The 27,941-nt window shown below is 41.7% G+C and overlaps 1 protein-coding gene across 1 annotated transcript; it reads right to left on the bottom strand.

The window, feature by feature from the left end:
• Positions 1-19,392: 19,392 nt before the first annotated feature.
• Positions 19,393-20,713, bottom strand: LOC121542205 (disintegrin and metalloproteinase domain-containing protein 15). Its single transcript, XM_041851680.1, has 2 exons — positions 20,509-20,713; positions 19,393-20,275 (listed from the first exon to the last, which is right to left on the bottom strand). Exon 2 carries the CDS (start codon positions 20,146-20,148, stop codon positions 19,393-19,395), a length of 756 nt encoding a protein of 251 aa, XP_041707614.1. The 5' UTR covers positions 20,149-20,275; positions 20,509-20,713.
• Positions 20,714-27,941: the final 7,228 nt, after the last annotated feature.

The following is a 27,941-nucleotide window of genomic DNA, read 5'->3' as shown; positions in this document are numbered from 1 at the left end:
GTTGTGGACAGGTGTCTTTTATACTGATAACAAGTTCAAACAGGTGCCATTAATACAGGTAACGAGTGGAGGACAGAGGAGCCTCTTAAAGAAGAAGTTACAGGTCTGTGAGAGCCAGAAATCTTGCTTGTTTGTAGGTGACCAAATACTTATTTTCCACCATAATTTGCAAATAAATTCATAAAAAATCCTACAATGTGATTTTCTGGATTTTCTTTTCTGAATTTGTCTGTCATAGTTGACGTGTACCTATGATGAAAATTACAGGCCTCTCTCATCTTTTTAAGTGGGAGAACTTGCACAATTGGTGGCTGACTAAATACTTTTTTCCCCCACTGTATGACAGCCATTCCATTCCAGTGTCTGTTGAATTCCAACACAGGCACACCTCATTCTACTGAATTAGGTACTGATTAGGTGATCACATGAACTAAATCTTATTTAACGAGGAAAAGTATAAAATCCACTGCTGTGGTCATCACTATTCTCTTGCAGTAGAAACAGCTGGATGGCAAAAACAGTGCTTATAGTACCTCAAAAGTAATATTAATAAAAAATAACTATTGACCATGCCAAAAGAGTTGAAAAGGAACGTTTTGAGTGAGGAAAAGAGGGGTTCAATTCTGGCTTTACTGGCAGAGGGATACAGTAAGCGTCAGGTTGCTTCCATCCTTAAAATTTCAAAGACGGCGGTTCATAAGAACAAGGTCAAGCAGCAGACATTGGGGACAACAAAGCTACAGACCGGCAGTAGAGACTCTCTACTGACCGGGATGACCGCCAACTCATTCGAATGTCACTCAACAACCGTAGGATGACATCAAGTGACCTACAAAAAGAATGGCAAACGGCAGCTGCAGTGAAGTGCACGGCGAGGACGGTTCGAAACAGGCTCCTAGGGGCAGGGCTGAAGTTGTGCAAAGCTAGAAAAAAGCCCTTCATCACTGAGAAGTAAAGAAGAGATTTGTCTTTGTGAAGGACGCATTAATCAAGCCACGTACAAGGTTGTCCTGGAAGAAAACTTGCTTTCTTTTGCTCTGACATTGTTCCCCAACTCTGAGGATTGGTTTTTCCAGCAGGACAATGCGCCATGCCACACAGCCAGGTCATTCAAGGTGTGGATGGAGGACCACCAGATGAAGACCCTGTCATGGCCAGCCCAATCTCCAGACCTGAACCCCATTGAAAACTTCTGGAATGTGATCAAGAGGAAGATGGATGGTCACAAGCCATCAAACAAAGCCGAGCTGCTTGAATTTTTGTGCCAGGAGTGGCATAAAGTCACCCAACATCAATGTGAAAGACTGGTGGAGAGCATGCCAAGACGCATGAAAGCTGTAATTGAAAATCAGGGTTATTCCACCAAATATTGATTTCTGAACTCTTCCTTAGTTAAAACATTAGTATTGTGTTGTTTAAAAATGAACATTAACTTATTTTCTTTGCATTATTCGAGGTCTGAAAACACTGCATCTTTGTTGTTATTTTGACCAGTTGTCATTTTCTGCAAATAAATGCTCTAAATTGTCACACCCTGGCTCTGGGACTCATTATGTTGAGCCAGGGTGTGTTCATTTCTATGTGTGTATTTCTATGTTGGTGTTCATTCTAGTTTGTTGTATTCTATGTTTGCCTGAGTGACTCCCAATCAGAGGCAACGAGTGTCAGCTGTTGGCTGGTTGTCTCTGATTGGGAGCCATATTTAAACTGTATGTTTTCCCTTTGTGGTTGTGGGTTTTTGTTCCGTGTTCGGTCATTGATACCGTGGACGTCACGAGTCGTGTTTTGTTTTGTATTTTGACGCTTTAACTAATTAAAGTCATGTTTGTTCATCACGCTGCGCCTTGGTCTACTCCTTACCTCGATCTTGACATAAATGACAATATTTTTATTTGGAATTTGGGAGAAATGTTGTCAGTAGTTTATAGAATAAAACAAAAATGTTAAGTTCACCCAAACACATACCTATAAATAGTAAAACCAGAGAAACGTATATTTTTGCAGTGGTCTCTTAATTTTTTCCAGAGCTGTATATGAAATACACATACAGATATGGCTTTACCTATATCAATAGGAAAAATAAAGGATCAATGATTTATAGAATAACATAGAGCAGAAGGATGTGTGTCGTTTTTTGGAATATACCTTAAGATTCTCCTAAAGCTATTATTAGAGAGATATCTAGCCTGTCAGTCTGTGGCATTCTGCGCCACCCTCTCAAATCCTACAGTCTGGACTCATTGATTCATAAGTAAACATTTCCTCACTGTGGATAAGCCCACTAATAAGACCAATGATTATTAAGGTAAACCCACAGACACTGAAACCTAAGCTAAAAGGTAATCACACTGTTCCCATGGGACTAAACAACGATTGCTCACTGTTGAACCAAAATTGTACAAACTACTCCAAATCTGACTCAAAACCTACTGTATTTAGCAATAAGATGAAAACATCCATAAAGAACACTGTAAAATAATTCAAAGAGTCTTTTGATAAGGAGAGGTGGAGATAAACTCTGATGTGTCACTGTGTTAGAGGCTCAGGGACAAATTAGTGGAGCTCCAGTCATTATCCAAGCAGAGAGCAGAGCAGAGAGCTCCAGTCATTATCCAAGCAGAGAGCAGAGCAGAGAGCTCCAGTCATTATCCAAGCAGAGAGCAGAGCAGAGAGCTCCAGTCATTATCCAAGCAGAGAGCAGAGCAGAGAGCTCCAGTCATTATCCAAGCAGAGAGCAGAGCAGAGAGGCTATCCTGTGGCTAGCAGGTGAAAGATTAAAAACCTCTGTTCCTCTGAAAAGGAGGAATTAAAAAGATTCTCACCTACTCTATGAACAGCACTGAGGGAATGCTGCCCACATACAGTATAGTACAAACACTAACCCAATATCTCCCAGGTATTACAGCAAAGAAAGACACCCCGAGGTGTACTGTACTGTCACTCTCTCATGTGTTGCAATACATTGGGGGGAAAACTGTCTATAGCTTACCCTTCATTTTAAGTTCTAGTACAGACTGTTACTGTGCATACTAGAACATCAAACTAAGGGTAAGCTACAGTACAGTAATTACTGTAAAGTATAGTGTGTAAGTGCAGGTATCAACTGAATTGCCATAATCATTCAGTCAGAAAGCCTAATGAAAACACAAAAGGAACCTAAATACGCAAACACAGTTTCTTAACAAATGTAATTAAGGTAAATTGCTACATCATTACAGATCATGCTGAGCACATACTGCAAATAAGCACATACACACACCCCACTGAGTAACCAGAAGGTTTCCTGCTCTGTCGCTACTTTTTAAATGACATTGTGTCAACTCATTCTTGTCACTTTAATATTTCAGTTCCTCCAGCGAACCCCTGGAACGAGGATCCAACAGAATCTTAATGAATGTGACTTCAGCCATGAAATATGGTTTAGCGCTCCACATCTCCACACAAAAGGACTTTGGCTCTTAATATGTAAAACAATTAAAACAATTAATGTTGCATGGCAGCAGCAAAGACCTGAGCTAATTCTCTCTCTTAGTAAATTGCTCCTCCTCTGCTCCTGCAGTCAGGTCCAACATTTTTGGCACCCTTGATAAAGATGAGCAAAAAAGACTGTATAAAATAGATAATACAAATACGGAGCTATACTTTATGCAAAAATAATTGAAATGTATATTCTTTTATACTAATACAATTGCTCAGAGATAGAGATTTAGTTTAAAAAGTAATACTTTTTTTCTCAAAAAGATAGGTGTCAAAATTGTCGGCACCCCAAAAGAAATCAAAACAAACTAAATTAAATCATTCTACTTTTTTAAAATTAATCTCAGTTTAAGGAACTGTACTGTAGCATTCCATGGCTTCCTGTTTTACCGGGGTATAAAAATGAGTTAACAAACATGTAAAATCCCTGTCATCCATCAACATGGGAAAAGGCAAAGAACTCACAAATGAAAAGAGACAAATGGTTAATAAATCAGGCAATGGGTACAAAAACATATACTGTATATAAAATATATACTGTATATATACAGTGCATTCGTAAAGTATTCAGACCCCTTCACTTTTTCCACATTTTGTTATGTCACAGGCTTTTTCTAAAATGGATTAAATTGTTTTTTCCTTCAATCAACACACAATACCCCATAATGAAGAAGCAAAACCAGTTTTTTTTTGTGTGTGCAAATTTATAAAAAAATTTAAAAACTTAAATATCACATTTACATAAGTATTCAGACCCTTTACTCAGTACTTTGTTGCAGCACCTTTGGGAGCGATTACAGCCGTGAGACTTCTTGAGTATGACCCTACAAGCTTGGTACACCTGTATTTGAGGTGTTTCTCCCATTCTTCTCTGCAGTTCTTCTCAAGCTCTGTCAGGTTGAATGGGGAGCGTTGCTGCACAGTTATTTTCAGGTCTCTCCAGAGATGTTTGATCAGGTTCAAGTCCGGGCTCTGGCTGGGCCACTCAAGGACATTCAGAGACGTGTCCTGAAGCCAATCCTGCGTTGTCTTGGCTGCTTAGGGTCGTTGTTCTGTTGGAAGGTGAACCTTCCCCCCAGTCTGAGGTCCTGAGCGCTCTGGAGCAAGTTGTCATCAAGGATCTCTATGTACTTTGCTCCGTTCATCATTCCCTCGATCCTGACTAGTCTCCCAGTCCCTGCCGCTGAAAAACATCCCCACAGCATGATTCTGCCACCAGCATGCTTCTTCGTAGGGATGGTGCCAGGTTTCCTCCAGACATGGCCACTATACCATAAAGGCCTGATTGGTGGAGTGCTGCAGAGATGGTTGTCCTTCTGGAAGGTTCTTCCATCTCCACAAAGGAACTCTGGAGCTCTGTCAGAGTGACCATCGGGTTCTTGGTCACCTCCCTGACCAAGGGCGGCCAGCTCTAGAAAGATTATTGATGGTTCCAAACTTCTTCTATTTAAGAATGATGGAAGCCACTGTGTTCTTGGGGACCTTCAATGCTGCAGACATTTTTTGGTACCCTTCCCCAGATCTGGGCTTTGACACAATCCTGTCTCGGAGCTCTACGGACAATTCCTTCGACCTCATAGCTTGGTTTTTGCTCTGACATGCACTGTCAACTGTGAGACCTTATATAGACAGGTGTGTGCCTTTCTAAATCATGTCCAATCAATTGAATTTACCACAGGTGGATTCCAATCAAGTTGTAGAAACATCTCAAGGATGATAAATGGAAACAGGATAAACCTGAGCTCAATTTCGAGTCACATAGCAAAGGGTCTGAATACTTATGTAAATAAGGTATTTCAGTTTTTTATTTTTAAGACATTTGCTAAAAATTAAACTGTTTTCGCTTTGTCATTATGGGTAGTGGGAGGCCCCAGTGCACAATTGAGGAAGAGGACAAATACATTGGAGTGTATAGTTTGAGAAACAGGCGCATCACAGGTCCTCAACTGGCAGCTTCATTAAATAGTACCCGCAAAACACCAGTCTCAACATCAACAGTGAAGAGGCGACTCCGGGATGCTGACCTTCTAGGCAGAGTTGCAAAGAAAAAGCCATATCTCAGACTGCCCATCTTAATATTTTCTTATTATTGGCCAGTCTGAGATATGGCTTTTATGGCCTCCCACTCCTCTTTCTATTCTGGTTAGAGCCAGTTTGCGCGGTTTTGTGAAGGGAGTAGTACACAGCGTTGTACGAGATCTTCAGTTTTTTGGCAATTTCTCGTATAGAATAGCCTTCATTTCTCAGAACAAGAATAGACTGACAAGTTTCAATAGAAAGTTCTTTGTTTCTGGACATTTTGACCCTTCCACAAGCTTCCCACAATAAGTTGGGTGAATTTTGGCCTAGTCAAAGCCCAGACCTCAATCCAATTGAGAATCTGTGGTATGACTTAAATATTGCTGTACACCAGCAGAACCCATCCAACTTGAAGGAGCTGGAGGAGTTTTGCCTTGAAGAATGGACAAAAATCCCAGTGGCTAGATGTGCCAAGCTTATAGAGACATATCTCAAGAGACTTGCAGCTGTAATTGCTGAAAAAGATGGATCTAGGTGGGAATAGTTATGCACGCTCAAGTTTTCAGTTTTTTTGTCTTATTTCTTGTTTGTTTCACACAAAAAAATTTTTTGCATCTCCAAAGTGGTAGGCATGTTGAGTTACTCAAATGATACAAACTCCCCCAAAAAATCCATTTTAATTCCAGTTTGTAAGGCAACAAAATAGGAAAAACGTCAAGGGGGGGTGAATACTTTTGCAAGCCACTGTCAAAAGTGGTCAAAAGTTTTGAGAATGACACAAATATTAATTTTCACAAAGCCTGCTGCCTCAGTTTTTATGATGGCAATTTGCATATACTCCAGAATGTTATGAAGAGTGATCAGATGAATTGCAATTAATTGCAAAGTCCCTCTTCACCATGAAAATGAACTTAATCCCAAAAAAACATTTCCACTGCATTTCAGCCCTGCCACAAAAGGACCAGCTGACATCATGTCAGTGATTCTCTCATTAACACAGGTGACGAGGACAAGGCTGGAGATCACTCTGTCACGCTGATTGAGTTAGAATAACAGACTGGAAGCTTTAACAGGAGGGTGGTGCTTGAAATCATTGTTCTTCCTCTGTTAACCATGGTTACCTGCAAGGAAACACGTGCCATCATCATTGCTTTGCACAAAAAGGGCTTCACAGGCAAGGATATTGCTGCTAGTAAGATTGCACCGAAATCAACGATTTATCGGATCTTCAAGAACTTCAAGGAGAGAGGTTAAATTTTTGTGAAGAAGGCGTCAGGGCGCCCAAGAAAGTTCAGCAAGCGCCAGGACCGTCTCCTAAAGTTGATTCAGCTGCGGGATCGGGGCACCACCAGTGCAGAGCTTGCTCAGGAATGGCAAAAGGCAGGTGTGAGTGCATCTGCACGCATAGTTAGGCGAAGACTTTTGGAGGATGGCCTGGTGTCAAGAAGGGCAGCGAGGAAGCCACTTCTCTCCAGGACAAATATCAGGGACAGACTGATATTCTGCAAAAGGTACAGGGATTGGACTGCTGAGGACTGGGGTAAAGTTATTTTCTCTGATGAATCCCCGATTGTTTGGGGCATCCGGAAAAAAGCTTGTCCAGAGAAGACAAGGAGAGCGCTACCATCTGTCCTGTGTCATGCCAACAGTAAAGCATCCTGAGACCATTCATGTGTGAGGTTGCTTCTCAGCCAAGGGAGTGGGCTCACTCACAATTTTGCCTAAGAACACAGCCATGAATAAAGAATGGTACCAACACATCCTCCGAGAGCAACTTCTCCCAACCATCCAAGAACAGTTTGGTGACGAACAATGCCTTTTCCAGCATGATGGAGCACCTTGCCATAAGGCAAAAGTGATAAATAAGTGTCTCGGGGAACAAAACATTGAAATTCTGGGTCCATGGCCAGGAAACTCTCCAGACCTTAATCCCATTGAGAACTTGTGGTCAATCCTCAAGAGGCGGGTGGACAAACAAAACCCCACAAATTCTGACAAACTCCAAGCGTGGTTTATGCAAGAATGGGCTGCCATCAGTCAGGATGTGGCCCAGAAGTTAATTGACAGCATGCCAGGGCGGATTGCAGAGGTCTTGAAAAAGAAGGGTCAACACTGCAAATATTGACTCTTTGCATAAACTTTATGTAATTGTCAAAAAAAGCCTTTGACACTTATGGAATGCTTGTAATTATACTTCAGTATACCATAGTAACATCTGACAAAAATATCTAAAAACACTGAAGCAGCAAACTTTGTGAAGACCAATATTTGTGTCATACTCAAAACTTTTGACCACGACTGTATATACATATATTTGTTAAATATATTTTCCTTTATTATTTTCCCCTAACCCTACCACCCCTCCCCTAATTGGAGTAAACTAATGGACAACAATACTTAGGTTTCTACTTCCAGATAATAAATACTATATACATTTTACGGACACAATGTACTTTACAATAGTTATCTTTTGTTAGTTTTTAATCCCATCCTTCAGTTACCATCAACCCCTCCCATCTATCTCTGAATACCATCAATATTTTCAACTGTGCTGTCATGTTTCACAAAAGTTCTGAACCTTTCTAATCTCATAGTTTCTACAGATTGTAAATTAAAGATAAAAAAAATTCTAAAAGTGTTATTATATTATTGATTGATTGACTATGACTTTTCAAATCACCCAGTAGTGCTATCTGCAGAGTTAGCTCCAGGTATATGTTGCACTTCTTCAACCATTCCTGAACCTGTGACCAAAAACAAGCTACATATGGACAGGACCAAAACAAATGATCTAATGATTCGGTCTCTTCGCAGCAAAATCTGCAGAGCTGGGAAGGTTGTATCCCCCATATCAATAACATTATATTGGTAGCAATAATTTTATATAATAATTTAAATTGAAAAAATCGAAGCTTTGATTCCGGCGCCGTTTTGCATATCAGTTCATAAACACTATGCCATGGGATCGGTACGTCAAAAATCTCTTCCCAACTATTTTGCAATCAATATGGGACGGCTGTCAATCCGTTGGTCCTTAAATGAAACTGGTAGAGCAGACATGTCCAAATATTTTTGTTAGCTGCATGTGGGACAACTCCACCAGTCCTATTTATGATATCATTTACACAGATTATCCCTTTTTTAAACATTTATTTGAAAAATTATGATTTCTTTAATCAATTAGTATATTTGAGTTTAACCCCAATATTTGTTGTATTATTTGTTCTGTCTTTCCTGGTGGATGAAACTGAAATTGCAACCAACTTTCAATGGTTGTTTTAAAAATAGTGATATTTTGGAGATTATTTCATTTTCAAATAACTGAAAGCAAGAGCATGGGGTGAGAAATTCTTACTAATCTGCTAGAGAACTAGTTCAGATTTAAGTATAACTTTTTTATGACGGACGCCTTTAGAGAGCGGTCTAATGCTTTAATATTTAATCATTTCTGCCCTCCAAATTCATATTAATTATATAAATAGACCTGTTTAATGTTGTCTGTCTTGCCGTTGCAAATAAAATGGACAACTTTTTGCTCATACGGTTTAAAAAACAGGTCGCTAGGTGTAGGCAAGACCATGAGCAAATAGGTAAACTGGGATGTGATTAAAGAGTTAATCAGGGTGATTTTTCCACAAATAGACAGGTATTTTCCTTTCCATGGTAGCAAAATCGTATCTATTTTTGCTAACTTTCTTTTACAATTTATTGTAGTGAGATCATTTCTTTCTTTCGGGATATGTATATCGAGTATGTCCACATCACCGTCAGACCATTTTATTGGGAAACTACATGGTAATGTAAAAGTTGTATTTTTAGTGATCCAATACGTAATATAGTACACTTATAATAATTTGGTTGTAATCCTGAGAGGTTAGAGTAAAGTATCTAGATCAGGGGTGTCAAACTCATTTTAGCTCAGGGGCCACATGGAGGAAAATCTATTCCCAAGTGGGCCGGACCGGAAAAATCATGGTATATATAACTTAAAAACAACAACTTCAGATTGTTTTCTTTGTTTTAATACGATCAACATACAACATAAAGCTGGAGCCTGAGGACAGTGTGTCCAAAATAGTACAAGCACAACATCACTATTAATCATAAAACACGTCAAGTTTATTTGAAAATTCTAAAGAAAAAGAACACACAAACACACAATGCCTCAGTGATTAACAGAACTGTTTCACAGATCACAGAACTATATCAGGGTGTCATTTCTCAGGCAGAAATGTAGATAAAAATAATGAAATCCTGTTCCCCAAACAAGTGCAAGAACCACAGAGTCAAGAATAGGTTAAATATACAAATAAAATAAAATCAATTAAAAACAATAGCACATCAACATAAAAACATATAAACATAAATCTGAAAGCGTTGCTCAAACTCCCGTAACAGTCCAGTTATTTTATCTTTGAACCGCTTCATGTCTGCCACATGTTGGGTCGCGCACACATTTTTTTTGCGTCTCCCACAATGACAGCTTCAACTTGAAAGAACGTATGCTGTCATAATACTGCGTGACAACTTTGTTGCGCCCTTGCAGCTGTTTGTTCAAGTTATTAAGGTGCTCTGTAACATCCACCATAAATGCATGGTCCGGCATCCATTCTGCGGAATGAAATTCTAACACTGGTTTGCCCTTTTCTTCCATGAACTGTTCAATTTCTTCTCGTAAATCAAAGAAACGCCTCAGCACAGCACCTCGGCTTAACCATCTTACCTCAGTGTGGTATGGCAGGCCATAGATGTGGTCTTTCTATCTGAGAAGGCTGTCAAACTGACGGTGATTCAGGCTTCTGGATCGGATGAAATTAACAGTTTGGATGACCACCTTCATGACGTTATCCATCTTTAATGACTTGCAACACAAAGCCTCCTGGTGCAAAATACAGTGAAAAGTCAAAAAATCACGTCCTCCATTTGCAGATTGCACTTTCTCTCTGAACTTTGTCACAACGCCTGCTTTTTTCCCGATCATTGAGGGCGCACCATCTGTAGCCAGGCTGACAGCGCGGGACCAGTCCACTCCGACCCTGTCCAGCGCGCCGACGAGTGCGGTAAAAATATCAGCTGCTGTCATTGTATCTGTCATCGGCACCAACTCCACGAACTCCTCGGTGACGGTCAATGTGTCATCAACTCCGCGGATGAAAAAATGGCCAGTTGTGCAACATCTGTAATGTCCGTGCTTTCATCAATTGCAACCGAAAACGCAATAAATGACTTTACTTTTTGCTTCAACTGGCTGTCCAAATCCACTGAAAGATCGTAAATCCTGTCTGCAACTGTGTTTCTTGTCAGGCTGATATTTGCAAAAGCCTGCCGCTTTTCAGGGCACACAATCTCCGCTGCCTTCATCATGCATGTTTTTACAAATTCACCCTCACTAAATGGTTTTGAAGCCACTGCGATTTCATTAGCAATGAGGTAGCTAGCTTTCACTGCAGCGTCACTGATGTCTCGGCTGTGAGTAAACACAGACTGCTGTTTCTTCAGACCCGCCAACAGTTCATTCACCTTCTCTCATCTCCGCTGTCCTTGAAAGTTGTCATATTTGTCGGCATGAAGACTCACATAGTGGCGACGAAGGTTATATTCTTTCAGCACTGCAACATGCTCTGAACACACCAAACATACAGCTTTCCCATTCAATTCCGTGATTAAATAGGATGACAATTTTTCTTGGAACACTCTGCACTCTGCGTCCACTTTTCTCTTTTTGACAGAGACATATTGGGGCAATGAGGGTGCCAAAGCACATAATGTTAAAAGTAGAAGCCGTAATAAATATCGCGGACAAAACAAAGTAGCTCATTGGCTGCACGTGCTTGACCTACTTGCTCTGCCCCGGTATAAACAGTTTGCTTGCTTAACACAATTGCTATTGCGCCATCCAGTGGACGCAATTGGAACAGCAGTTTATTTTATTGAAAAATTGCAGCGCATTTTTATACTTAAAAAAAAAAAAAAACATTATTTTTTTTTTTTGAAATCATCTCGCGGGCCGGATTAAACCCGTTTGCGGGCCTGATCTGGCCCGCGGGCCGTACGTTTGACACCCCTGATCTAGATCCTCTATGAGTGTGACGAGGTGTGAATGAAGGAGTCAGGCACAGGAGGTAATATACCGAAGTCCAGAGTTTATTCCGTTTACGTAAATCAAACGCCCCAAGCGTCAAACGAAACTATCCCAAGGGAAAACATCCACCTTGGCATAAACACAGTGAATAGTAGCTCAACCGAGCTACAAGCTCTAACAACAAACAATCACTCACAAAGGGGAACAGAGGGAACACTTATACACATACTAATTAGGGGAATGAGCACCTGGTGTGTGTGATTGACAAGACATGACAAGTGGAGTGATGAGAATGGGATCGACAGTAGCTAGTACTCCAGTGACGACGAACGCCGAAGCCTGCCCGAACCAGGAGGGGGGACAGCCTCGGTGGAAGTCGTGACAATGAGGCTGTGGAGGGATCCAAATTGTGGATTTAAAAGAATGCATGAATCATCAGCGTACAATGACACCTTTGTTTTTAAGACCTTGATTTCTAACCCCTTGATATTATTGTTGGATCTGAATTTAATAGCTAACATTTCGATGACCATAATAAATAGATATGCCAATAGTGGACAACCTTGTTTTACTCCTCTTGACAGTTTAATACTTTCTGAGAAGTAGCCATTATTTACTATTTTACACCTAGGTTTACTATACATAACTTTAACCCATTATATAAGAGATTCTCCAAAACTGAAATATAGTTATATAATTCCAATTGTACTTTATCAAAAGCCTTTTCAAAGTCAGCTATGAATACCAGGCCTGGTTTCCCAGAATTTTCATAGTGTTCGAATGTTTCCAATTTTTTAAATGGACCGGATCTTTATATTTACCTCTTGGATACTGTATCAGACCTTTTTGTTGAGTATCTGATAATCTACCATTTTTGTAGGAGTGGTTAAAACATGCTAATAATGGTCCTCTGGGTATATCAAATAAAGGGTTGGTATACCTCCAATGGTATGCCATCCAACCCTGGAGTTTTCCCGGACTTAAAGGCTTTAACTGCATCAAGAAGTTCCTCCTCTGTAATTTGGCCTTCACATGAGTCTTTCTGTACAGCTGTTAATTTTACATTATTAATAAATAAAAATCCATACAATTATCTTCGGTTAGTGGAGATGGAGGAGACTGAAACGAAAACATATGCTTAAGGTACTTTGCTTCCTCTTTCAAAATATTGTTTGGTGAATCATTGGTGACTCCATAATTTGTAACAAGTTTCAGTAAATTATTTTTGGTAGCATTTCTATGTTGAAGATTCAAAAATATTTTTTCCATCCAGTTCACTTTATTTTTTATAATATATTACACTTGATCTTTCTTTAATAAGTTCATTTTGTTTTTCCTCTAACTTATTCTGTGCCTCTGAATTGCTTTTGTTTTAGAGATGAGTACTGAATTGCATGGCCTCTAAAGGCTCATTTTAAAGTGTCTCATACAATAAGGGGTTCTGCTGTACCTATGTTAAAAACAAGTTATCATCCAATAGGCTTTGATAACATTTCCAATATCCTCGCCCACGTGGAATTTCTGTAAGAGTAATATATATACCAATGATTTGATGGTCTGACCGCATTCTGTCCCCTATCAACACTTTTTTAACGTTTGGTGCCAACGAGAAGGACATAAGAAAGTAGTCAAGACGACTAGCTTGATTGAGCCTCCGCCATGAATATCTCACTAGATCAGGATATTTAAGCCTCCATATATCCACAAGTTCCAATATATCCATGAGATTTGTGATTTCCTTAAGTGCATGAGGGTGATAGTTTGTAGTGTGATTTCCTTTGCGGTCCATTGAGGTATTTAAAACAGTATTATAATCTCTCACCATAATAATACAGTCTTGTATTGCTTGTAGGTTTGATAAATTATTATATATATTTTCAAAGAAGCATGGATCATCATAATTTGGACCGTATAGATTAATGAGCCATATCTGTTTATGGTCCAATAACATACTGAAAATCATCCATCTACCTTGCGGATCTGTTTGGACAATTTGCACATTCGGATCAAGATTATTGTTAATTAATATCATCACCCCTTTTGAGTTTCTTTGCCCATGGAAGAACTTCCCATATTCAAGTCATTTGACATTATTTCTTATTAGCCTTATGAACATAGAAACTTGGTTGCAGTTTGTATTATTGCTAGCATGGTTAAAATAAATATTGGGTTGGTCGATATTGCAAAGAAAATTTGAATTTTCACATCAGTGCATCCCTAACTAACTAAAACCAAATAGAAAATATGTAGAAATGACAATGGACCTATAGCCTATAAAATGCCTACCCGTTTTTCTGGCCCGCAAATTGCTTTTGACAAACAAATTGGACAGATAAACAATTTTGGCCGGCCCACCAATTAAAAAAAAAAATCCAATTGTGGCCCTCTAAACAAAATAATTGCCTACCCCTCTTCGATGTGGTATGCAAAGACCTTTACTAGTGAGTTAGCCTTTTCATTAGCCTTTTCATTCTGCTTTGTTCACCTAAAAGAGCCGGCTCCAAACAGCTCTTTGTTCAGTAGCCATGATTATGTTAAAAGACATGGGGGTGGGGGCCTCCAAATCACTCAGACTGGCCTCTGCCTGGGGCCTCCAAATCACTAAGTCTGCTGCTGCTTGTCCCCATCCACAGTGAAGCCACCGTTGGAGAATTACAGAACTTGGTCGCATCTTCTGGTCACACGCTACCTCCATGCCAATAGGCTCTTTGGAAGGGTTGCCAGAAGAAAGAGTTTATTGAGAGCAACCAACAAATGTAAACACCTGAAGTTTGCTAAACGGCAATAGCACTTGGATTGGAACAGGTCTATGGTCAGATGAAATGAAAATAGAGCTCCTTGGTGCGTTTGGCGTTGAAAGAAGGATGCATATGCAGAAAATAACCTCATACCTTTTGTAAAATATGTTGGTGGATCAACTTTACAGTTGGCACTATGCCTTGGGGCAGGTAGTGTTCTCCTGGCATCCGCCAAACCCAGATTTGTCCGTCGGACTGCCAGATGGTGAAGTGTGATTCATCACTCCAGAGAACGCGTTTCTACTGCTCCAGTGTCCAATGGCGGCGAGCTTTACACCACTCCAGCCGACGCTTGGCATTGTGCATGTTGATCTTAGGCTTGTGTGTGGCTGCTCGGCCATGGAAACCCATTTCATGAAGCTCCTGAGGAACAGTTTTTGTGCTGACGTTGCTTCCAGAGGCAGTTTGGAACTTGGTAGTGAGTGTTGCAACCTAGGACAGACGAGTTGTACGCGCTATGCGCTTCAGCACTCGGCGGTCCCATTCTGTGAGCTTTTGTGGCCTAGCACTTCACGGCAGAGCCGTTGTTGCTCCTAGACGTCCACTTCACAATAACAGCACTTACAGTTGACCAGGGAAGCTCTAGCAGGACAGAAATTTGATGGACTGACTTGTTGGAAAGGTCACATCCTATGATGGTGCCATGTTGAAAGTCACTGTGCTCTTCAGTAAGGCCATTTTACTGCCAATGTTTGTCTATGGAGATTGCATGACTGTGCGCTCGATTTTATACATTTGTCAGCAACAGGTGTGGCTGAAATAGCTGAATCCACTAATTTGAAGGGGTGTCCACATACCTTTGTATATATAGTGTATGTTACGTTTCATATGGTATGTATTAATTTGTGGATGTCCATCTGTCACGGATTCAGCCGAGGCTGCTCCTCCTCCTTGCTCGGGCAGGCTTCGGCGTTCGTCGACAGCGAGGAGACTGAACCCTTGTCAGGGTAGGTGGTCCATGTTTCTTGCCCGGTTTGTATTTAAGCTCACTTATATACCAGGGTCACAGAACGCTAAGGCAGACGCCCTGTCCCGACGATATGATACAGAGGAGAGGTCCATTGAGCCCACTCCCATACTTCCGGAGTCTTGTCTGGTGGCACCGGTGGTGTGGGAGGTCGATGCGGAGATCGAGCGGGCGTTACGTGCCGACTCTACTCCCCCAGAGTGTCCAGAGGGGCAGAGGTACGTGCCGCTCGAGGTCAGTGATCGACTGATATATTGGGCTCACACGTCACCCTCCTCTGGTCATCCTGGTATTGGTCGGACGGTGCACTGCCTTAGCGTGAAGTACTGGTGGCCCACCTTAGCTAGGGACGTGAGGGTTTACGTTTCTTCCTGCTCGGTGTGCGCCCAGTGTAAGGCGCCTAGACACCTGCCCAGAGGGAAGCTACAACCTCTACCCGTTCCACAATGGCCGTGGTCTCACCTATCTGTGGATTTTGTCACGGACCTTCCCCCCTCCCAGGGGAATACCACGATCTTGGTCGTTGTGGATCGGTTTTCTAAGGCCTGCCGTCTCATTCCTATGCCAGGTCTTCCTACAGCCCTACAAACGGCCGACACCCTGTTTACTCACGTTTTCCGGCACTACGGGGTGCCTGAGGATATAGTGTCTGATCGGGGTCCCCAGTTCACCTCTAGAGTTTGGAGGGCGTTTATGGAACGTTTGGGGGTCTCGATTAGCCTTACCTCTGGTTTTCACCCTGAGAGTAATGGGCAGGTGGAGAGAGTAAACCAGGATGTGGGTAGGTTTCTGAGGTCCTATTGCCAGGACCGGCAGGAGGAGTGGTCGGTATATCCCCTGGGCAGAGATAGCCCAAAACTCACTCCGCCACTCCTCTACTAATCTTACGCCTTTTCAGTGTGTGTTGGGTTATCAGCCGGTCCTGGCACCCTGGCATCAGAGCCAGATCGGGTGGTACTGTCACGGATTCAGCCGAGGCTGCTCCTCCTCCTTGCTCGGGCAGGCTTCGGCGTTCGTCGTCCCCGGAGTACTAGCTGCTGCCGATCGATGTTTCGGTGTTTGTCTAGTTTAGTCTTTATTGTTTACACCTGTTCTCCATTATGTTTGATTGTATTCCCTATATTTACCCCTGTCTCTCATTTGGAATTTGTGTGTTATTGTTTATTGTTACGTGTGTCGTTGGTGAGCGGGTTAGTTCCTCCCTGTGTGGAGGTTTCTGTGTTGTGTTCTTTACTTCGTTTAGTAAAGTACGTTTCTTAGTTCTGTGTCCTGTGCCTGACTTCTTCCACCGCATTACACTGACATTCGTGACACCATCATCCTTTTCGTATGATATGTTACGAATTACAATTCGTACGATATGTTACGAATTTGCAAAACATTTATGTTAAAAATTCCAATTTGTTGTGACTAACATTAGCTAGGTGACTAACACTAATGTTAGCTAGCTGGCTAACATTAGCTAGGCTAGGGGTTAGGATTAGGGGTTAGGGTTAAGGTTAGGAGTTAGGTTAAATGGTTAAGGTTAGGGTTAGGGCAAGGGGAAGGGTTAGCTAAAAGGGTTACAGTTAGGGCTAGGGGAAAGGTTAGCTAACATGCTAAATAGTTGTAAAGTAGCTAAAAAGTAGTAAGTTGTCCGTGATCAGATTCGAACACACAACCTTTGGGATGTTAGACATTTGCATTTTACATCCACCCATATACCCAGACCAACCACCCACCTTTCATTTTTGCCTTAAGTAACTTTCAATCTTGTGTAACCATACCAAACGTAACATATCGTACTAGTTTGAGTGTTCTTGATTGACGTTTACTATGTTACGTCTAGTCTATGAGACCAAGCTGCTTAGTTAGATGTAAAGCGACTAAGATCTCCTTGGCAAAAACGTCAAAATTAATGATAGATTTCTTGAGTTATCTTAGATTAATTCAGACTATTTTGTGGAAGTATACTGGCTACAGCATCTCAAGATGGACAAACAATACTATTGCCACTTTTTCTTGTTTTTCAAGCAAAGGTATTTTAAGGGAGTATGCAAGTACACTTGTTCGGCTAGGCGCCAGCCGAACCAAAGCATGCAGAAGCCTTTAGTCTAAACCAGGTAAAACACAGGTCAAGAGCACAGGAGACTGCTGAGGGGAGAACAGTTTATAATTATGGCCGGAACGAAGCAAATGGAATGGCATTAAACACCTGGAAACCATGTGTTTGATGTATTTGATACCATTCCACTGATTCCGCTCCAGTCATTAACACAAGCCTGTCCTCCCCAATTAAGGTGCCACCAACCTCCTGTGGTCAAGAGTTACGCCACAGATAGAGCAATGAGCCAGATATTTCACCGGATGTAGAAATGTGAAGCATCCGGTTGGCATTTCCACTCACTACCAATTATGGTGATGAGAGGAAGCCCAGTGGACGGCAGTGGGAGAAGATGAAGCGAGATGGATTTTGGCCGATATTCTGTTAATTTTCTTATCGATGGAGCATTTGATCTCCATACCATTTTCTGTTTTCAAAACTAGAATCTGTAACAAACAGAGTGGACTTTGTTTTGTAGACTTTACTCTTTGCCAAAGTTTCTGAAAATTGCGTTGTTTAGAAGGAGTGCAAGGGCAAATTGAGTTATTGCACAAGTGCACCTCACAAATAAATGCTAGAACGCGCCAATAGCATCTCACTATCTCAAGCCCTTCTTGCTTGTTCTGCCAATTATGATTAATTTGCTCCCATTGGAAACGACAGGCTCTGGTCTATCTTGGGTTAGTTACTCAAAGGTCTAATTTCATCAAATCGCTACTCATAAAATAAAAATACATTAATTCAATGGAATAAAATGAGAAAAGATCAATGCAAGGCAATGATTAATTGCATATACTCATACAGCATCCTGTCCCTCTGTTTATAATACAACATTTGGCCCACTGAGTTAACTCCCAATAGGGAGCAAGTTTTGCACAACCGAATTTTACGCATCCACTTATTAATTTTTTGGTTGTTTTAATCTCTAGAGACACTTTGTTAAAAACTGACCAATACTAATTGCCTGGTTGGAGGACTCTTTTGGAAGTAAAATAGCTCTATTGACATTGCATAACGGACACTGAGGCTCTGAGGGCAATATTAACAACACCATTTCTTCTCAATTTGACAAAATGACAAGCAGAGACAGAAGCAATTATGCAGCATTTCTAACTCAAGGGTTTTGGTGGAAGAAAGTCGTACATTGGACAGCAAAGGAGAAATCTACAGCATGGAGGCTAGTTTTACGATAAAAGCACCTGACCTTAACTTAATTTAACTTAAATATTATTAATTATTGAAGGTTAATAAATCTTCAAAGCAGAATTCGGGGAAGGTGGAAACTTACAAAAACCAAGAGCAGAAGTCTGTAAACAAGGTCATAAATCCTATATAGAAGGTGATGAACAGATCTAATCTATTTACATTTGAAGTGGCAATGCTTACTTAACAGAACATAAACATTTATTATATTGGCAAGATATAGAGGGAGAGAGAGAGAGGGAGAGAGAGAGAGAGAGAGAGAGAGAGAGAGAGAGAGAGAGAAAGAGAGAGCGAGAAAACATAGGGAGCCAGTGAGATAGGGAGAGACCTAGTGATGGAAAAGTGCCAGAGGAATGTCTTCCACCCATCAGAGGAAACAGTGAGGTCAGTTATTGTGATTGTGGGAGAAATGGGATATGTCTCAAGACAAACAACATAATAAACATGGTTTTAGATACAACAAAAATAATTAGATCAGGGCAACCATTTTAAATTCTTAGTGACTTTAATAGGACCATAAAATGGACATTTGCAATTCAGCTACACAACATTTCAAAGCCTCTGTACTCGACAGTGAGTGGATAATAGAGCAGTGAACTCAATAGAATCCCTTTCATGATCCTCAAAGGACTCATCAAAAGGGAGAACACCCACACACGAATCTGAAATTCAGAACATTCAAACAGGTTATAGAATTCTCACAGAAGTGATAGAAGCAGCCACAAAGTGGAATGGTCTTAATGTGGAATATCCAGAGAGGATGTCAGAGAGAGGAATGTTCAAACAGGATGACCTGTGAGTGGCTGAGGCTGGACAGCCTGGATGGTCTGAACGCTCCGATCCGAGAATACACCTCTGCATCAGAGCTGGCGCCCCAGGACTGGTGAGGGCTGGGTGGGGTGGTGTGGATGATGGGCAGGGGCAGAGGGAGAGAGAGTGAGGAAGAGAGCGGGAGAAGGGGTGGAGGCAGTAGAGGAGGGGGAGGTAGGCGAGGGGGTAGAGGCAGGATGGGGGGTGGAGGGAGGGGTAGAGTGGGTGGTGGGGAGACCGGTGGAGGTGGTAGTGGGGTGACAACAATAGGGGCCACAGGGTTGGCCACAGGGGTGACCTCTATAGCATCTCCATTCGTGGGCAGTATCTGGGGCAGCCTGGGGTCGTTGAGGGTGTAGGTGGCGGTGTGGTAGAAACTGTAGTACTCCAGGGCGTGTCGAGCCTGGGCCAGCCTCAGTCTGTGCCTCAGCTGGAGGAGTCTGTAGAGCAGGATCAGTATCAGAGCTCCAGCCACGGTCACCAGCAGCACGGCAACTCTCACATCCAGGTTCCAGCAGCTCTGGCCTGGGCCTTGAGTGCCACAGGTTTGTGGGGAGTCAGGCTGGGGATGGGGGTGGATTTCCTTACTGATAACTGTCTCTGTCAGTAAGGGTTGGATGGTGTACAGGAGGATGGAGTGCCTGTTCTTTGGTACAGGCTGTGGTGGGATCTGTAGCGGGGTGCCACCGGTGACCTGTGGCCTCTGCATGGCTCCCTGGTTCAGTCACCAGAGGGGTGGTGTAATGTCTGTTACTCATGGACTGTTGGTAGTGATGGATGGAGGCACCACTGAGCGTCAAAGCAGTCTGCTTGAAAAGGCTTCATCTTGTCTCAAACTTTAAAACATAGAGATGATGCAATTTAAATGGATAAGTGGATTTAGCAATTCTTAAGTTCAAAAACCTGAATTTCAAATGAAAAAATAAAAAAGTATACATTGCATACAACTGACCAACAGACTCAAATAAAAAAAAACTAATATTTAGCCGAACTGAGTCACCGTGCAGCGTTAAAACATTTGATTAGCCCAAAAAAAGTTTGTTATGTTAATCAAGTAAATGTTACTTACTTCTTCTTTAAGGTTTTGGCCAAAAATACTCCATAAGACTGTAAGAACTCTCTGTAGCTTTCCAGGACACAAACAACAACAGCCTCCAGGAAGAATACAAAACACAATATTTACATCTTACACTTAAATGAGAAAATGAATAAGCAATGGATTATCCTAGATATGTGACACTCTGTAAGAACTCTCTGTAGCTTTCCAAGACACAAACAAAGAAATCCACCCTGCACCAATGGGAGGAAGCCGATGGGAAAAGCAGGAAACACTGCATTTCCCCACCATACAATACCGACAGTCGATTGGACAAAACTCCCCGTCACCATGGATACAGGAAACTGGTAAAGGATGTCAATGGGAGCCTTTGGTTTTTTGAGGAACTGTGTGTGAATGGGGAGTAGGTCCGAGCACTTGAGTCTCACACACACACACACACACTTTAAGCTTAATAGCGTAGCAGAGACCTTCATTTCATTTAGTGAAAAAAAAGAATTAGCTATTTGTTCAGTGGACCCTTCAAGCCAACACTAATCCCACTTATGAACATTACATTTTAAATGTAAGTCATTTAGCAGACACTCTTATCCAGAGCAACTTACAATTAGTGCATTCATCTTAAGATAGCTAGAAAAGACAACGTATCACAATTGTAATTAATTGAACCATTAATTTAAATACATGCTTCTCTGAAAAAAAGCCTCTTATCAGCAGTCATAACAGTGATTAATGTGGGGAAAGTCAAAAGCTCCTCAGAGAGACAGAGACAAGTCAAGTGGAGAATGGGTAGGGAGGCTGTGGGATAAGCGTAAAGTAAGGTAACACTATATTTGGATAGTCCATCTGTAAATGCTCTACAGACTATATATTGTCCAGTGTTGGTGATCGCGTGCCCACTGGAGACGCTTCTTCTTGTTATTAACTGATAGGAGTGGAACCCGGTGTGGTCGTCTGATGCAATAGCCCGTGACAAGGACCGACGAGTTGTGCGTTCCGAGATGTCCTGCACACCACTGTTGTACTGCGCCGTTATTTATTTGCCTGTTTGTGGCCCACCTGTTAGCTTGCATGATTCTTGCCATTCTCCTTCATCCTCTCATCAACCAGCTGTTTGCGCCTGGATGTTTTTTTGTTTATCGCACCATTCTCGGTAAACCATAGACACTGTCGTGTGTGAATAGTCCAGGAGGCTGGCCATTTCTGAGATACTGGAACCGGTGTGCCTGGCACCAACGATCATACCACGTCCAAAGTCGCTTAGGGTGGTGTACCTAATAAACTGTCCACGAGTGTGTGTGCCACCTTTCCAACAAGTCAGTTCATCAAATGTCTGCCCTGCTAGAGCTGCCTCGGTCAACTGTAAGTGCTTTTATTGTGAAGTGGAAACGTCTAGGAGCAACAATGGCTCATCATAGAGAACATCATAGTGAAGAATGAGCCAGAGGCTGAGCAGGCTGCCATAGAGGTGGTGGTTGAGCAGTCAGAGGAGGCAGAGGCAGGGGTGGCGCTGCCTGTAGCAGAGGTTGCGTCCAACGGAGATCTCACCCTTGAGATGATCCTCAGCATGATGGACCGGTGATCTAGCCCACACAGAGAGCTCAAGGACTTCCCCCTTCTCTCAACATTTCCCTTCAAGTCCACCCTCTTCATATGATCTGCCATATTACAAACCACTCCGCTTTACTCTTTATTTTCATAATTTGTTTTTAACAAATCTGTGTTTCTTTTCACTCTCAAACCCACATCCTTCCATGCATTCACTGTAACAGTTTAAGTTCCAATTGCTTTGGTCTGGGGCGGCAGGTAGCTTAGTGGGTAAGAGCGTTGTGCCAGTAACCGAAAGGTCGCTGGTTCTAATCCCCGAGCCGACTAGGTGAAAAATCTGTCGATGTGCCCTTAAGGCACTTAACCCTAATTGCTCCTGTAAGTCACTCTGGATAAGAGCATATGCTAAATGACTAAAATGTAAATGTAATCTCCAAAGTGGTAGGTCACACAAGCTCACAGAACGGGACCGCTGAAGTGTGTAGTGCTTAGAAATCGTATGTCCTAGGTTTCACCACTCACTAGTTCCAAGTTCCAAACTGCCTCTGGAAGCAATGTCAGCACAATAACTGTTCCTCGGGAGCTTCATGAAATGGGTTTCCATGGCCGAGCAGCCGCACATAAGCCTAAGATCACAATGCCCAGCGTCGGCTGGAGTGGTGTAAAGCTCGACGCCATTGGACTGTGGAAACGTGTTCTCTGGAATGATGAATCACGCTTCACCATCTGGCAGTCTGACGAAATAATTTGGTTTTGGCGGATGCCAGGAGAACACTACCTGCCCCAATGCATAGAGACAACTGTAAAGTTAGGTGGAGGAGGAATAATGTCCTGGGGCTGTTTTTCATGCCACTTAGTCATCTTAACGCTACAGCCTACAATGACATTCTAGATGATTCTGTGCTTCCAACTTTGTGGCAACAGTTTGGGGAAGGCCCTTTCCTGTTTTAGCATGACAATGCCCCCGTGCACAAGGCGAGGTCCATACAGAAATGGTTTGTCGAGATCAGTGTGGAAGAACCTGACTGGCCTGCACAGAGCCCTGACCTCAACCCCATCGAACACCTTTGGGATGAATTGGAACACTGACTGCGAGCCAGGCCTAATCGCCCAACATCAATGCCCGACCTCACTAATACTCTTGTGGTTGAATGGAAGCAAGTCCCCGCAGCAGTGTTCCAACATCTAGTGGAAAGACTTCCCAGAAGAGTGGAGGCTGTAATAGCAGCAAAGGAGGGACCAACTCCATATTAATGCCCATGATTTTGGAATGAGATGTTCGACGAGCAGGTGTCCATATACTTTTGATCACGTAGTGTATATATATATATATATATATACAGCTCTGGAAAAAATTAAGAGACCACTGCAAATCTTTCTCAAATCAGCATCTCTACATGTATGACAGCCATTCCATTCCATTCCAGTGTCTGTTGAATTCCAACACAGGCACACCTCATTCTACTGAATTAGGTACTGATTAGGTGATCATCTGAACCAAATCTTATTTAACGAGGAAAAGTATAAAAACCACTGCTGTGGTCATCACTATCCTCTTGCAATAGGACCAGCTGGATGGCAAAAACAGTGCTAATAGTACCTCAAAAGTAATATTAATCAAAAAATAACTATTGACCATGGCAAAAGAGTTGAAAAGGAACGTTTTGAGTGAGGAAAAGAGGGGTTCAATTCTGGCTTTACTGGCAGAGGGATACAGGAAGCGTCAGGTTGCTTCCATCCTTAAAATTTCAAAGACAGCGGTTCATAAGAACAAGGTCAAGCAGCAGACATTGGGGACAACAAAGCTACAGACCGGCAGAGGGTGAAAACGACTCTCTACTGACCGGGATGACCGCCAACTCATTCGAATGTCACTCAACAACCGTAGAATGACATCCAGTGACCTACAAAAAGAATGGCAAACGGCAGCTGGGGTGAAGTACACGGCGATGACGGTTCAAAACAGGCTCCTAGGGGCAGGGCTGAAGTTGTGCAAAGCTAGAAAAAAGCCCTTCATCAATGAGAAGCAAAGAAGAGCCAGGCTGAGGTTTGCAAAAGACCAAAAGGATTTTACCGTAGAGGACTGGAGTAAGGTCATCTTCTCTGATGAATCCAATTTTCTGCTTTGACCAACACCTGGTTGTCTAATGGTTAGACGGAGACCTGGAGAGGCCTACAAGCCACAGTGTCTCGCACCCACTGTGAAATTTGGTGGAGGATCGGTGATGATCTGGGGGTGCTTCAGCAAGGCAACAAAACTTGCTTCCTTTTACTCTGACATTGTTCCCCAACTCTGAGGATTGGTTTCTCCAGCAGGACAATGCGCCATGCCACACAGCCAGGTCAATCAAGGTGTGGATGGAGGACTACCAGATCAAGACCCTGTCATGGCCAGCCCAATCTCCAGACCTGAACCCCATTGAAAACTTCTGGAATGTGATCAAGAGGAAGATGGATGGTCACAAGCCATCAAACAAAGCCGAGCTGCTTGAATTTTTGCGCCAGGAGTGGCATAAAGTCACCCAACATCAATGTGAAAGACTGGTGGAGAGCATGCCAAGACACATGAAAGCTGTGATTGAAAATCAGGGTTATTCCACCAAATATTGATTTCTGAACTCTTCCTAAGTTAAAACATTAGTATTGTGTTGTTTAAAAATGAACATGAACTTATTTTCTTTGCATTATTCGAGGTCTGACAACACTGCATCTTTGTTGTTATTTTGACCAGTTGTCATTTTCTGCAAATAAATGCTCTAAATGACAATATTTTTATTTGGAATTTGGGAGAAATGTTGTCAGTAGTTTATAGAATAAAACAAAAATGTTATTTTTACCCAAACACATACCTATAAATAGTAAAACCAGAGAAACTGATAATTTTGCAGTGGTCTCTTAATTTTTTCAGCAGCTGTACATATATATATATATATATATATATATATATATATATATATATATATATATATATATACATATATATATACAGTGATGGAAACAAGTATTTTATCCCCTGCTGATTTTGTACATTTGCCCACTGACAAAGAAATTATCAGTCTATAATTTTAATGGTAGGTTTATTTGAACAGTGAGAGACAGAATAACAACAAAAAAAATCCAGAAAAACAAATGTCAAAAATGTTATAAATTGATTTGCATTTTAATGAGGGAAAAAAGTATTTGACCCCCTCTCAATCAGAAAGATTTCTGGCTCCCATGTGTCTTTTATACAGTTAACGAGCTGAGATTAGAAGCACACTCTTAAAGGGAGTGCTCCTAATCTCAGTTTGTTACCTGTATAAAAGACACCTGTCCACAGAAGCAATCAATCAATCAGATTCCAAACTCTCCACCATGGCCAAGACCAAAGAGCTCTCCAAGGACGTCAGGGACAAGATTGTACACCTACACAAGGCTGAAATGGGCTACAAGACCATCGACAAGCAGCTTGGTGAGAAGGTGACAACAGTTGGTGCGATTATTCACAAATGGAAGAAACACAAAATAACTGTCAATCTCCCTCGGCCTGGGGCTCCATGCAAGATCTCACCTCGTGGAGTTGCAATGATCATGAGAACGGTGAGGAATCAGCCCAGAACTACACGGGAGGATCTTGTCAATGATCTCAAGGCAGCTGGGACCATAGTCACCAAGAAAACAATTGGTAACACACTACGCCGTGAAGGACTGAAATCCTGCAGCGCCCGCAAGGTCTCCCTGCTCAAGAAAGTACATATACAGGGCCGTCTGAAGTTTGCCAATGAACATCTGAATGATTCAGAGGAGAACTGGGTGAAAGTGTTGTGGTCAGATGAGACCAAAATCGAGCTCTTTGGCATCAACTCAACTCGCCGTGTTTTGAGGAGGAGGAATGCTGCCTATGACCCCAAGAACACCATCCCCACCGTCAAACATGGAGGTGGAAACATTATGCTTTGGGGGTGTTTTTCTGCTAAGGGTACAGGACAACTTCACCGCATCAAAGGGACGATGGACGGGGCAATGTACCGTCAAATCTTGGGTGAGAACCTCCTTCCCTCAGCCAGGGCATTGAAAATGGGTCGTGGATGGGTATTCCAGCATGACAATGACCCAAAACACACGGCTAAGGCAACAAAGGAGTGGCTCAAGAAGAAGCACATTAAGGTCCTGGAGTGGCCTAGCCAGTCTCCAGACCTTAATCCCATAGAAAATCTGTGGAGGGAGCTGAAGGTTTGAGTTGCCAAACGTCACCTGTGTTAACGAGAGAATCACTGACATGATGGCAGCTGGTCCTTTTGTGGCAGGGCTGAAATGCAGTGGAAATGTTTTTGGGGGATTAAGTTCATTTTCATGGCAAAGAGGGACTTTGCAATTAATTGCAACTCATCTGATCACTCTTCATGACATTCTGGAGTATATGCAAATTGCCATCATCAAAACTGAGGCAACAGACTTTGTGAAAATTAGTATTTGTGTCATTCTCAAAACTTTTGACCACGACTTTATACCATCTAAACCGCTGTGAAGTATCTTTTACATAACCAAAAATATTGTATTTTCAGTTGTTTGAAGCTGGTGTACAACACCAAATGTAAAAGATGCAAAAACTAAAGTTAAGTTAAGCATAGAAATAGCACACATAGAACAGATCTACCGCTTCTTAGACTTGCTTTCTATAACTCACATTTCTATGTGAATTTGGTCGTTACATGACTCCCCCCAAACTCACTCCCACACATAAAGTTACATATTACAGCTTTAAGTGGAGCTCTTTCAACAATCATTCTCACGATAGCACATTTGTAATAGTCAGTGACTAATATCATAGCTAAGCTTGGCTGGGCTTGGTTAAAACCCTTGATGGGAGACCAAAGGGTAGCTGTAAATAGATCACTTCTCCAGTAGGAGGTACTACCCAGCCTATTGTTCTTTTTCTGATAGTGGATATAACGTTGAAAATCTGACGTTGTTTTAAAGGTACGAATTCAACATATTTTATACAAGGTTTGTCTATGTTAAAATATGGTTACCATGATGAATTAATCCTGTGGTAGAAATTTCACCCTCAAAACAACAGTTGATGACCTTTTTCAAATTCAATGTATTTTCTACGTAGATTCCACATCACAATATGTTGACAAATTACGTTGAAACAACGTTGATTCAACCAGTTTGTTCCGAGTAGGAAATGACGTCCAAACATCCTTTTCTCATTTATCTACTAACTTTGTTCTCTCAGCATGTAGAGAAAGAAATGCCACTCTAATCCCTAACACAATATCCTAGACATAGTGGACTGTTGAGAATCCAGATATAATAGGAGGAGAGAATGATATTAAAGACATCTCTTATCGTGTAATTGTTGGTGGCAGGGGACTGCTTAGCAGGAGGACTCGAGTGGAGGTTATTGCTGTCATATATTGGGACATTATATTGGCAACACACAGCCACAACAATGGCTATTTACAGAAAAGAAGAAAGAAGAAGAAAAGAAAAGACATGGCTAAAGAGCTTGATATTTTTTCCCATTTTTGGTAGTTCTAATATCAGATCTATCTATTGGCTGTATTTTATCTCCTATTATTGTGTAGAAATGTAGACATTTCAAAATGTCTTTATACTGTCCGAGTTAATCAGTTAACTCAAGTAACTTTTTGTAATTTTAGTGCACTTTCTTTTTTTATTAATCGCATTGTCTGAAGGCATTCAAAATACACTGAAAACATCCCAAATAAATCATCTAAACAGCTAACAACAACAATGCAATGTAAAAGCAAGTTGACATTGAGGTTAAAGAAAGTATGCTTTCTCAATTTACCTAATTTTGCTAACTGTTAATTTAGACAAAATCAAGACATCAATATTCTTATGTTTTTTGTATGAAGAATCTTAATTTGAGCAAATTGAGAATTTGT

The sequence above is a fragment of the Coregonus clupeaformis genome, chromosome 27, assembly GCF_020615455.1.
Source record: "Coregonus clupeaformis isolate EN_2021a chromosome 27, ASM2061545v1, whole genome shotgun sequence".
Classification (NCBI taxonomy): domain Eukaryota; kingdom Metazoa; phylum Chordata; class Actinopteri; order Salmoniformes; family Salmonidae; genus Coregonus; species Coregonus clupeaformis.
This window is presented reverse-complemented; position numbering and strand designations above follow the sequence as displayed.

Excerpts from the sequence above, each read along its gene's own strand:
- LOC121542205 (XM_041851680.1), bottom strand. The coding sequence starts at position 20,148 with ATGCAGAGGCCACAGGTCACCGGTGGCACCCCGCTACAGATCCCACCA.